The 13,132-nt window shown below is 45.0% G+C and overlaps 1 protein-coding gene across 1 annotated transcript in view; it reads right to left on the reverse strand.

Annotated features, from left to right (window-relative positions):
- Positions 1-569: 569 nt before the first annotated feature.
- The window catches only part of LOC138498349 (transient receptor potential channel pyrexia-like), a 738,095-nt gene continuing 725,532 nt past the window's right edge, over positions 570-13,132 (reverse strand). Inside the window, exons 15-16 of the mRNA XM_069622140.1 lie at positions 3,219-3,420; positions 570-680 (exon numbers count right to left, since the gene is read on the reverse strand). Coding sequence (XP_069478241.1) covers positions 570-680; positions 3,219-3,420 — 313 coding nt within the window. The remainder of the gene's footprint in view (positions 681-3,218; positions 3,421-13,132) is intronic.

The raw sequence follows: 13,132 nt of genomic DNA on the forward strand, positions 1-13,132 counted from the left end.
GAGACGGTCATGGCCGTCAATGACATTGGGGCCTTTTCAAACCTTTACGACGTCGACTTCATAACATGAGCATTTTTGCACAGGGGATGAGTCTCTGCTGGAGTACTTCACTAGAGCACATTATGCATTAAATGCGTTCAAGGCCATGCAGCCTGAGCCAAAAATCGTAATGGGCATAGTATCAAAATTCTTGCCATCTTTATCTGAGGGCAGGGAAGCGTATGCAGCAGACTTTGCCCCTGATGTGGCTGTTTGAACAACCAAACTCTCTGGACTAGGATGGCTTGACAAGAATACAGGCTCTGTGGATGCTGGTTTGTATTTCTTGACAAGGTCACCCTGTACTACTGGCACCAAGCAGTTTTTTTGCCATACCTCTAATAAGGGGTCTCTGAGGGCCGCATGGATTGGAAGTACTGGGTCTTTCAGCTTCTTATCTAAGACATCAGTTAAATCTTTTTTTTTGGCGTAGTTGACTAGAGGATCCCATACCAGAGATTCAATTACTTTCCCCATGACTGATCAATAGGCAGCATTAGGGTGAGCATGATGATCCTGCCAAGAATAATTTACCTCGGAGAGGTGTCAAGCCCACCTGTGTCCTGATGGTCAGCTGATAAGTTGTGAATCCTGTTGTCCTCTGAGAAAAAGTCCTCAGGAAGGTCAGAAAATGTTAAAGGCTAAAAGCCAAATGAAATTTGATCACACTTTTTGTCGTAAAATCCCTGTCAAACAGGACATGAACTCTTTCCTCATCTGCGGGACGTATCTCAATGTCGAAGGGACATCGAAATGCGAGACCAAGGGCGGGTGTGATGGTGCATCTTTAGAGAATTTTGAGACGGTCATGGCCGTCAATGACATTGGGGCCTTTTCAAACCTTTACGACGTCGACTTCATAACATGAGCATTTTTGCACAGGGGATGAGTCTCTGCTGGAGTACCGGCTTTGTCAGTTGCATCAAGCTGTTTTTCTTTTTTGCTTTCGGCTCCAAAGTGGAGGCAGATGGCACTGATTTTTAAAAAAAATCTCCATAATTTATAGATGGGAATCCTCCCATTTCTCTAGCGCAGCAAACTCAGAAGAACATTTTACCTGCCTATCAGCAGAGGAGTCCAATGAAGAGCGTCTAAGTATCTTGTTCTTTTATTCATCTTTCTCGAAGAAGATGAGGAGGAATCATGCAAATTACTTCGGCAGTGCAATCTTTTCCTTTGCTTTTTTTTACCTCTTTTTTTTATCTCAGGAAACCAATCTACTAATTTTCCTTGGGATGGTCTTTTCTTTGAGGTAGTGGTTCTCATCGATCTGAGCGAGGATCGCCTGAATGCCAGCTTCAACTGTCTCTGCTACAAAGATTTTGGCGTCATCAACTGATATGAATCACATCTGTTATGTCGTGATCGGAGCCAAGACACCACAAACAAATTCTGAATAGCAAGATGTAGCAAGGCATTCTGTCAATTGTCCGCTCCCTTTTACTATGAAGAAAAAAAATTAACGATCAAATGGGTATAATCTTCTTAGTTATAGGCAGTTTCCCCAAAAGACTTAAAGCTTCAGTAAAGGGAGAATATAGAGGTTGAAAAAAATAGGAAACAACGGAAGGGCCATGAGATACCTTGCATTTCAGTGGTAGTCTTGAGACCAATAATTATCTGCTATCGCGTTCTGTACATGATGCACAGGTTACAAATTGTGACCTCGGTGAAGTGACATCCCTAGTCTTTCTTTAAACGTTAATTTATTTATTGGTCATTTGCAAAGCACCTATACACAAAGGACAAGTATTTCAAAGCGCTTCAATGCAGGAGAGGAACAAGGGAACAAAAAAAGTAATACACATTCTTACTGGTGCCTTGAGTCATTCAGAATGTACAAGTGCAATGTCTTATAATGGAACAGACATATGACATTGTAGAATGCATTAAGGCAGTTTAACAGACCAAAAAACAAAACTATTGTACGTGCCTGACGTCGCTTCGGAGAGTGTAAGAGCTTGTATCATAAATGTGGAAATATAGGGGGGTGGAGAGAGGGTAAGGGACGGGCAAGAAACAGGTAAACTATCGTACGTGCCTGATGGCGATTCAGATAGTGCAAGAGTATTTAACATAAATGAGGGGAGGGAAAGAAGAGAAGGGACAGACATGATGAAGAGAAGGAAGGAAGACAGAAGATGGCAGGAGGGTAGAGGGTGACTAGCAACCAAGGATCAAATTAGCCGGAGGCAAAGCTGTGCAGAAGATGCAGGATAAAAAAGCATCTTGCCAGAAATGCACAGATGGAAATACACGTAGATTCGAAATTTTGCCAGAGCACTACAAATCAGTACAAATGGAAAAAAAGAAAAAAAATCACAGGGTGAGTCAGAGAGTCAAAGAGAAGTCACACTGCAGAGTCACACTGCAGACGGAGCAGAGCAGCCTATGGCCAGTGGCTAGATGTGCTCACCGTAAAGTAGGCGAAGGGTGGGAATGAACTTGAGTTGCATTGGGATAGATAATTTGAATAGCTGTTATTGAAAGCACATCAGTTACAATCCAGGCTTAAGGCCTCATTATGAGGTTGGCAGTGTGGGGAAAATTGCGAGGAATGGGGAGGTAATTCTGTTACCGCCACATTCCCGCTCCGCCGTACTACGAGACTGGTGGTTGGGCATCCAATTTACCTCCAGCAAAAATCTGGAGGTAGATCTGACCCCCCTACTGCCAATTTTCAGTCGAATTACCAAGGCAGAACTACTGCCGGAGGTAGTTCTGCCAAAATCCCAATGGAGTCCTACGGACTCCGAAAATGGGGATTTACAACGCCATGCCATCACTTGTAATCCCATGGTGAAGCCATGGGACCAAGTGGCGGTAACGGGGTAATGGTAATCAATTTTGGCAGTAGTTCAGGGGGAATATCGACAAACTCGTAATTATTATTATTAGGCCCTATGGAGGGACCTAAACTTGCCATCCCAAGATTACACTGAGCGTTCTGATCAAGACTGTTATCCATTTGAGCTATTTACAGATCATTAACTCAAACTGAACTGGGCATGTGTCAGACCAGGTGCTTACAACTATACCTCTTTCACTGATGCTGAAACTGACAATCTGTTTCTTGTGAATGAATCAGGAAAACTGCTTTGCACTCACAAGCTGATGCTCACCTAGGACTAATTGCAATGCAGAAGTGGGATGAGATTTATAGTGACTTTATACTGTACCTTAATTTGAAAAGTGATTTTATTGAGGTCATCGTGCTGGTCGCTCGTGAGATCATCATCATAGAAGAGTGTGACCGGGGAGCAGGCCTCCTTGATGTGCCTTTGGAATCTATCCTTGTTCTTCTTGCTGAGATGCTCCTCTATTTGCAGGAGTGTGCAGGCCTGCTGCATGGCTGCATTTGCAGTAGCGTTGTCATAGACCCTGCAGAAACATAGTCAATATATTACATACACCTTTCAGTAGTTCCTTAACACTCTTCATATAATGGAGCATAAACTAGACTCGAAAATAGGAAATGATTAACTTTTCATGATGTCTTTAAAAAATCAATCCTTGTGGTAGTTCCTCTAAAACCCCTCCAATTCTCCCATCTTCAAACACTTAGCCTAATATCTCCAGAAAAAATACACATAGCGTTCTGCTTTCCTGCCCACATGATTTAAAATTCTACCTTTTACTTTGCTGAGTGCAGTTTTTAGGCTGGTGTAGAGCAAGTTTTGCTCATGAAGATACATGTTAGTGTTGGGCCCTGGTGTCAGGCTGCTGCTCCACCTTGTAAAAATAATGCATCCTGAAGAAAGCTCTGGTACAGCAGGCAGCCATTTTGTAGTAGTGAGTGGGACGGTTTATGATGGTCAGAGATATGCTTACTGCTGCACATGAACTAAAGTCCCAAAATATAAAGACCACTATTGACTGAGCAAATTCTAGTGTGGTCCATAGCAGTGTGTTGTGTAGGCCCCTATAACCCTCTTGCCCCCCACTTTTGGCCTCTCCTCGGCGCTGTGGGAAAGTGCTAAAAAATTGCAGGCAGTCATTGTGCATTTACGACTGGTGGCAGTGATCTGCGTCAGTCAGGCAACATGCACCTGCTACATCAGTGTTGCAAAGCAACCAAATGATAATCTCCAGGCCCAACAGGAGCTGCTGCACACAAGTAAGAAGAGCTAAGAGAACATGATCACTGCAGTCACATGAAAGGGAAAGTTTAAAAAAAAGTTTGCATGCATGCTTATATTCATTGATATACAGTGTGTGTGCTTGAGTGAGTGACTGAGTGAATGTGTGTGTGTTTGCTTTGCGGGGGAGGAGGTGATTGCACTGGCAGTATGCTATCAATTTATACGTTTGGCATATATTGGTATACAGACATACCATCGTGAAAGTATTCACATTGGCCATACGGAAAAATAAGTTGTTATAAAACTTTGCATTATGAAAGTGTTTTCTGAGCCAATACTGCCACATATCTGGACTAAGTGAGCATAAGAACTGATATTACAGGGCATTGCTGCCATACATTGTGAACACAAGCCATCAGGAGCAGTTTCAAGAGTGGCTGTTCACTCATATACTGTGGGAACCATCATGAAAATGTTTTACATTAGGAATGATGGGTGCAGTTTCCTGTAATGCCTCTGCGTACGGTTGGTTGGCCTGGCAACTATTTGATGTTTTATGTGTTACCCTCCAGAAGCAACTGTAAATTGTATGGCTTTAAGCAAATCTTTCTAAAAAACTGCGCCCCCAAAAGCACATCCCTTACACGTCCAACCACTGTGGAATGTGCCTTCAAACCAAACACCCTGCTTTTTCCACACAAACCAACTCCCTTTGACATATGTCCCAAACATAAAACACACACAAACCAACCATTCACAGCTTGTCTCATTGCTCCCACCCCAACCCTATTTGGCTTGGTCCACACCCGCAAACCGACCTTGTTGCTTGCCCCAGTCCCACTTCTCTACCCCTCAGATCTTAACCCTGCGTGGTATGTCCAACCCCCATAATATACACAGCCAGCCACCCAATCACATCTATACACACCATGACATCCAGACTCTAAATAAAAATGCTCATCAACCCATCATCCATCCTTCATCCGCACAATCCAACTCCAGCCATCTATCCACCCATCCAGAAACCAACACTAACGCCTACAAAAAGCTTGTTACAAATGCATTTACAAAACGCTCTTTATTTTAATTTTGAGCAACACAGACTCGGGGGCCAGTGTCACTGCTGCAACCACCTCTCATGTACCTGCCACTACCACATTATGCCTCTTCCCATCTCAGAATTATCCACATCAACATTCCATTCCCCACCTACCCCACTGAACACATGGTGCCTAAATGCCACAGCATAAAGGCACTTAAGTTACATTTCTCGTTGCAAGTTTGTAAGATAGTAAATGGATACATCCTTTTCCAACTGGTGTCAGTGAGAGAAAGTCAAATACATTGAAGACACCCTTAGCTGGGGATACAGAGAAAGGTTTGGCTACCTCCACCATTCTGACAGAAGTTGTGTATTCGTATTACCACTCTGCTGTTGATAGAGCCATCAATGGCATTCTGATTGCATATTTAAGGCTTGCAAATATTTGCACTGCCATGACGCATATCACTCAGGCTTCAATTTAGGAAAAGTGGTGCAAGCAGAGCTTTCATCCTGGTCTCTGCTCCACCCAGGAAGGTAATGTTACCATCGAATTAGGAGATGGGGCCGCCAACAAATTCCGAGAGGCGTAATTAGTCTGGTGAAAACCCTATGCACAACGAGGTGGCTGCTGGTGGCATCCTGAAGGTCCCGCGGGTGGCTACCCGTCAGTTCACCCCCGCTCTTACTGCCTCCCCTTTATCAGAGATTAAAAAGAGGTTCCTGTAGCTCAGCTGCACACACGTAGCTGGATCTGGTATATCGGTTTAGTGACAACATAAGCTATGGCATTTTTATGGTGGAGGTGTGTAGCATTCTATGTTGTTTCCAGGTTCTCCCCTGGAACCTGGAATGAGGGTCAGTTATGTTGGAGCGGTGGCTGTGGCAGATTGTTAACCATGGGGCCTTCCAGTTAAAAAAGGATCAACTTCCCTGCGTCTCTGAGTGTGACTTACCTCATTTTGGCAATGAGCGGAGAGGAAGGAGGCCAGAGTGAAGTCTGGAGGCATCCCCAAAGTGATGTGTTGCAGGAGCGAGTTGTGTTGGCGTGCACGTAGGGGATTGAATATTTCAGGAAGTTTGTTTGAGGGTGACTTTTTGTGGTGCGGACAGACCATAAACCGTTAGTGGAGGTCTTGACGATGAGAGGGATGATGAAAGCAATGGCAAGAATGGCTAGGATGTGTATGCAAGTATAGGAGTATAACATTGCTCTGGAGTATTTACCCGGAGTTTAGAATAGGCTGGCTGACTATTTTTCCAGAGCACAGCTGGAAAGGGAGAATGTTGGTAAGGGGGGGGGGAAGATGATGAAATAGTTTTATTTATTTATTGAACATTTGTATGGCTCATATACATAGTTGTTTCCAGGCACCACAAGACAAAAGGGGGTTGGGGCAAAATGGGAAATCATAAGAATACAACAACAAAGAAACAATTATATTGGTCTTGTGACAATTCCACCGTGCAAGTGCATGAATGAGGTGATAAGTGCTGGGGGGAGGGGAGAAGAGGGAGAAGTGCAGAAGTGGGCGGCCCCCATGTGTAGGGATGGGCAAGTGCTTGTTGGGCCGAGGCGGCAAGTGCCAGTGGAAAGATGGGAAGAGGGGAGGAGGAGTGCAGTGGACAGGAAGATAAAGTTGGGATAGTTCAGCAAAGGGATCCCAAGGGCAAGTGCTGGCAGAGGATGCTGGAGGGGGGGATTGGTGGGAGGTGGTCTGGCCCTTGTATAACTGAGGGGAACAGGCCCCAGTCCTTTATGGAGAGATTCATGTAGTGGGGCAATTATTGACTAGAAAGCATGTTCAGGCTCTACTCCCCTTCCTTCCCCCAGAAGAAACAAAATTATAAGATAATAAAGGACACATTTGAAACTGCACTTTAAATTCTCCTGGCAATGCAGCTGGCAGAAAGGATAGATATTTTGCATAGGGAAAAGACAAGGCATTAGCTTGCACAATTGGTGTTTTTTTTTAAATAGAATAGATTAGATGACAGGAAGGCGTGTACATAAGATAGGGAATCACTAGTTGCTCTGGGACCTGGAGCCTTAGGGCTGGCCATTTTAATAGATTTGTTCATGATAAGTCTTATATTAATTCCGAGGAGTTTGGGGCAAGACTATCTTCTGGGAATGAGTCGGCTTTATCAATTGAGGTTGTAAGGTGCTTAAGGGAACTGAAGTTAGTTTTAGACTGAATTGTTAATAGTGATTTGTATTACTGTGTTTTTCTTTTTTTTTGCTTTTTATTCATGATGCTTCTGTTGTTTTTAGAATATGTAAATTTCTGTTGGTTTGCGTATTGTTATTTTTTGCTGAAATGTGTTAAAAGTCAAATTGGCTATTGCACAATAAATAAAAATAAAAAATTTAAAAAAAAGATAGGGAATCACTACACAAGTAGGGCAGAACAACTGAAGGCAGATAAGGTTGCTGATACCCATAGGGAGAAATATAATGTGATATGCATGCACCAGGAACTCGGTAGATAGCAAAATAAATGCAAAATAAATATGTCCTGCAGAGGAAAACAACGTGCCAAGCAGTTGCCATTTTAAAACTGTACCAAACACAGCAGAGAATTAAACACTGCAGCTTTAAGAGAGTATCCAGCTAAGTACGCTATTTGAACACATACTTTAATTCAGGAAAATGGTGTGGCCAGCTAGATGGTAGCTGCCTCAAAGGAATGTGAGGCCCAAGACCCCGCAGGGGAGGGTTACATGATGGAACATGATCCACTTGCGCCTGCTCCCCACAATGGTATCATGTTCCATCATGTAACCCTCCCCTGCGGGGTCTTGGACCTCACATTCCTTTGAGGCAGCTACCATTGTGGGGAGCAGGTGCAAGTGGATCTAGGTCACCTGGCCTAAACCCCGCCCACCTGGTACCTTCCCGCCTGCTGCTCTTTTTCACCACTTAGCAAGCCCCGCCCACCTGGTGCCTTCCTTCACCATCACTGTCTTGTGGCCAAAGCTGGATTTGACTTTTATGGACTTCATTCATTCACAGTGCGTCACTCTTTCTCAACTCTTATGCTTGACTTCCTTTGCATCTTGTACTCATGGTGGCCCCGAATCATGCTGTTCCCATCTTCATCTTGTATCCTCGCTTGCAACATGTGTTACTACTGACCTCTGCAATTGTATTCGCTCTTCACTCTTGCTTCTCCACTCTTTTTGACTGCTTACTCTCTTTTCTCTCCTCCTTTCCCTTCTCCCTTTTCCTATCTCCTCCCCTTACTTTCTTCTATGCACTTACTCTATCAGAATGGTCCCTGGACCTAATATGATAGCAACCTCATCTGTTTCCTCCACCCTTCCATTACTGTTTTTTCCCTCCCCACCACCCCTCCAGCACTATCTGAAATGTCATCAGGCCTAGTATGCTAGTCGCTTGTTTTGTTCCTCCCCTCCCTTTCTGCGCCACCCTCTCCCTCACCTTTTGTTTTTCTCCGGCTCTACCAGAAATGTCGTCAGGCCTAGTACGGTAGTCGCCTGTTTGTTTCCATTTCCTTCCCACTTTCCCCCTCCCTTCCTTATCTATGTCTTAGCTCTTGCACTATCTGAAATGTCGTCAGGCCGAGTACGATAGTTAATTTCACATCCTTACTGTTCATGGCCTGTAAGAATGTGGTTGTATTTTCCCTTGTCCCCTCCCTTGCCTTGAAGCGCTTTGAAACACATTGTGTATAGGCGCTATATAAATAAACAATCATATCATATCCAACTGTCAAGGTAAATCAAGTTGCAACAACATGGCAGACTATTTGAAGTCTATGGGACAAACTGAACATCCCAGGAAGTTTCATAAGTAGTTGGCAGATTAATGTCTCAGCGGTTGGCTAGTCATGACATAGACTAAAAAGACAAGTAATTACTGTGCACGTGGCGAAAACAGCAGAATTCATAATAACAGTATTCATAAATGTGTCAAGAACAGGACGGCATGGTGACTGTTGCAAGAACAGGTCCTTGAGACTCAGCTCCATCATGGCAGAGATAACATGGGCTGTTTTATTTAATTAAGAACAAAGGCGATACGCTTGTCCTCTCCTCCCATCTACAATAAAACATGTCATCATGCAGCTAGATCATGGAGAGTGTGACCACATTTCAACCGATAAACACATATCATTTTTCACTGCAGAAGTAAATTAGAGCCTACCAATAATATTCAAGCATGATGATGTAGCACATTTTTATGGGATGTTTTATGGGTTGGATCTTAGATACAAAGTTATCCAATCATTATTGTTGACATATAGAATTAGATATGTAGCTTAGTCGAGGGAACCAATGACCAAGAGAGATAGGTTTTCATAACTGTGACATCAGAATAACTATATAAATGGCTGTTTCCTGTTCAGAGGTGGAGAAAAATCTTGAGTGAGAGCTTGGCTGTTAATCTTGTTTTTTTCCCCAGTTTTACATTGGAATTAAACCTGGGCTTGGTTTGGCATACCACAATCCACTCTGTGTTGTCTGTTTATTGGCAAGTAGCAGTTAGAGGGCAATATGGGTTTTTGATCTCTGTTTCATTAGTAAGAGAGGGGGAGAGGGAAGGAAGAGGAGAAAAGGAAGGTCTTGAGAAATTTCTGAAACTTAAGAAGATCCGGTTCAAGTCTGAAGGGGGAGGGAGGCTGTTCCAGAGGGAGGCGCGAGCCGAGAAGAGGGATATAGCTACCACTCTCTGCTTGGAGAAAAGTTTGAGCTGCAGAGATTTTCCACCAGAAGAACAAAGGCCTCTTGCTGGGAGGCATTTCGGGAGATGGATGTAGAGAGGTCCCAGGCCCCATGCAGCCTTGTGGGTCACACAGAGGGTCTTGAATTTGACCCTTGCAGTCACTGGGAGTCGGTGGGGGGGAGTTTAGGGCTGGAGAGACGCGGTCCCTGGGCTTGATGCCAAGGATAAGTCTTGCAGTCCTATTCTCGATTAGTTGGAGAGGGTGAAGGGAGGAAAGGGAGGAAGAGGCTATTAGAGTAGGTAAGCCTAGAGAGTACCAGTGCTCTGGAGACACTGAGCTTCTGGGAGAAGGTGAGGAAAGGTAGAATGTCCCTGAGGAGATGAAGATGAAAATTGGACTTCTTGGCAAGGTCTGTGATGTGTGGAGAAAAGGAGAGAGAGGAGTCAAAGATGATCTCAAGGTCTTTTGCCTCACAAGTGAGTGAGGGGAGTGGACCCAAAGAGCCTAGCCAGAGAGTGAGGGGGCACTAGGAGCAGGCATCCCAATGTGAAAGATATCTGTCTTGCTGGCATTGAGGCAGAAATCAATGGCAGAGCACCATGCCTAAATAGCAGTCAGGCAGTCCGTTAGCAGGGAGGAAGAAGAGGAGAAGTGTTATGAATCAGTATACACTAGTGTAATACCAACAAAAGGATACAGGTCTGTGATGGATCAGAATACACTAGTGAACACACCAGATAAAGGATACAGGTCTGTAACCAGAAAAGGATACACTTGAGACGTTCAAAGCTTTTCTGGATTGGAAGGGGAACGACGTGGTCAATTGAAACCTTCCAACTAATGTCACCCTCTGACTAGTAAAACCGACAGTCAGTGAGAGCTATTATTGGAAAGGCTGTGTATGAACCATATCACCAGGCTGTTGATACAAAAGATATCACATTAGGACCTAAGACTTTAATAAGAATACCCCCTATCTAGTGTACACTAACCTGTTGATCAGGACAGCCACGAGTAGGTCAGTAAATAATCCAAAGGAACAACGACAAGGAGGGAAGTTACTATGGGAATCTAACCCAGACGGAACGAGGGCCACACTAGAGTCGGGTTGGTGCATACAGGATAGCGTCCATTAGTCCAATGCACAGCTCTTCGTGGTTAACTCAGGGGGCAGAAATGATGTGGATATATTCCAGATATATGAAAGTACTGACCCTTTCATTTTGTGTGAGGAATGCTCACTTGGGATTTGCAAGAGTCGACTGTTAACAGTGTGTAAGCCCAGGTTAGGCAGGAAGTAGGTATCGAGTACAAGTAGATGGGTAAATGACAGATGCCAGGTTACAACACTTGGACTAAACTAAACTGGAGCAGGCTAGGTATTATTGTTAATAAGATGTCTCCAAATGGGTGGCAGAGAAGTTAAAGTGACAGGGTAACTTGAGTGGAATTAGATGCCACCTGTGAATCAGCTGACGGATCCAACAGAACTGATGCTGGAAATCGGCCAACGCTTGTAAACAGTTGCTGGCTCTGAATGCACTGAAGAGGGCAGTCAGACACCGCGTAGGAAATTGGTGATGGCTCCGACAGATGCTGGAGAGAGTGTCGAACGCCGTTTGTAGGTAGAAGAAAGCTCCGAATGAAATGGAGCAGGAATTCAAAGGCCGCAGAATCAGCTTAGGGCTCCTGTACGTAGGAACGAGGAGACCGGAGTTGGCCGGCTGATACTAACGGCTCTGGCTAAAGCTGGAGCTGGAAAAGCACCGCGAGGGAAGGCGGAAGGCACAGCTGCTCCAAGACTGTAGCAGGAATAGCTTGACAACAAAGCACTGGAAAAGACAGAAGCCGCTGGAATGCAACTTCAACTCCGGAACAAACAACGATCAGAAGCACTGATTGACCAGGAATGACGTGTTTTATACGCATCACCTGATTCTAGCGTAACACGTACACCAGAACCCAGCCGGTACACATCACGTGATAAAAGTCATGTGTATACCAAACATAAACAAGGCAGATACGCGTGTAATTAAAAGGACCTGTAACATGCGTATTTGGACATGCTTCTTACTCTCAATAGTGACGTTTCCCAGGTTCCAAACAGTCTCATGCGCGTGTAAAATGGCCTGGCAGTTCTGAAGGCCGTGTGAGTTGGTAGCGCTGAGCGTCTGTGAGAGAAAACAGACGTGCCGGTAGTAGAAGGGCTGGTAGGCATGACAAGAAGGTAGGGAAATGCAGCCGGAAAGGGAGCTGTGTTTCGTCTACATAACACTGGAAATGAGGGGACTAGATGGCGATCAGGTGGGCCAGACGGGTCAGCTAGATGTTGAAGAACCATGGCGATAGGATAGAGTCCTTAGTGATGCCACAGGTGGAGAGTGAGTTGGAGGAGAGAAAAGGACTCATTGCACTTGTGACGGTCTGTTAGAGAGGAAAGAGGTAAGGCATGCCAGTGCCCTGTCCGGTAACATGGAGACAGTTTATGAGGATGGAGTGGTTGACAGTGTCAAAAGCAGAGGAACATCGAGGAGGATCAGAACAGAAGGCATCTTAGAGTCCAGATTAGAGAGTAGGTCTGTTCGGGTATTCAGGAGAGCAGTTTCAGCGCCTCTGGCTTCCCTGAAACCAGACTGATGCTCATGGAGGCAACCATTCAGAGGGGTCAGCAGGCGACTTTTCTAGGAGAGGGTGCACAAGAGATTGCTTGAGGGGTTGAGGGAAAGAGCCTGTGGCAAAAGAGTGGTTACAGAGGTCAGCCAAGGCAGGGGTGAGAGTGTTGATGTTGTCCTTGATGGGTCTGGAGGAGAAGGGTGGCACCTGTTTTGGGGAGACTTTCATAGAGAGGACGGCTCTAGAGATCTCATCTGGTGCAATGGGAGAGACGGAGGAGAGTATGGGGCAAGGGATAGGGAGCCAAATGAGGTGAGAGAAGGTGGAAGGTGATGGGGAGAAGATGACGGAGAGGACAGGATACCAAGAGTTTGGGAGGAAAAGTGGGATGCCGGTGTAGAGAATAAGGCCTGGGAGGGAGGAGGAGAAGTGGAGACTGTGGTAGGATTGGTGAGTTCCTTCCAGATTTTAAAGAGTTCAGCCATGTTATTTGTGGCTCCAGAGATGCAAGCTTGAACATGAGCTCTTTTCTCGGAGCAGATGGAAAGATGGTATTGCCTTTGGAGTAGACGGCAGGCCAGTTTGTCGGGAGATGAGCTAGATGTCTGCCACTTCCTCTCTGCCGCTTTGCACTTTTGTTTCAAAGCGGCTAAGTCAGAGTCATA

This window comes from Ambystoma mexicanum, chromosome 5q (assembly GCF_040938575.1).
Source record: "Ambystoma mexicanum isolate Mex_15411 chromosome 5q, UKY_AmexF1_1, whole genome shotgun sequence".
NCBI classification, from domain to species: domain Eukaryota; kingdom Metazoa; phylum Chordata; class Amphibia; order Caudata; family Ambystomatidae; genus Ambystoma; species Ambystoma mexicanum.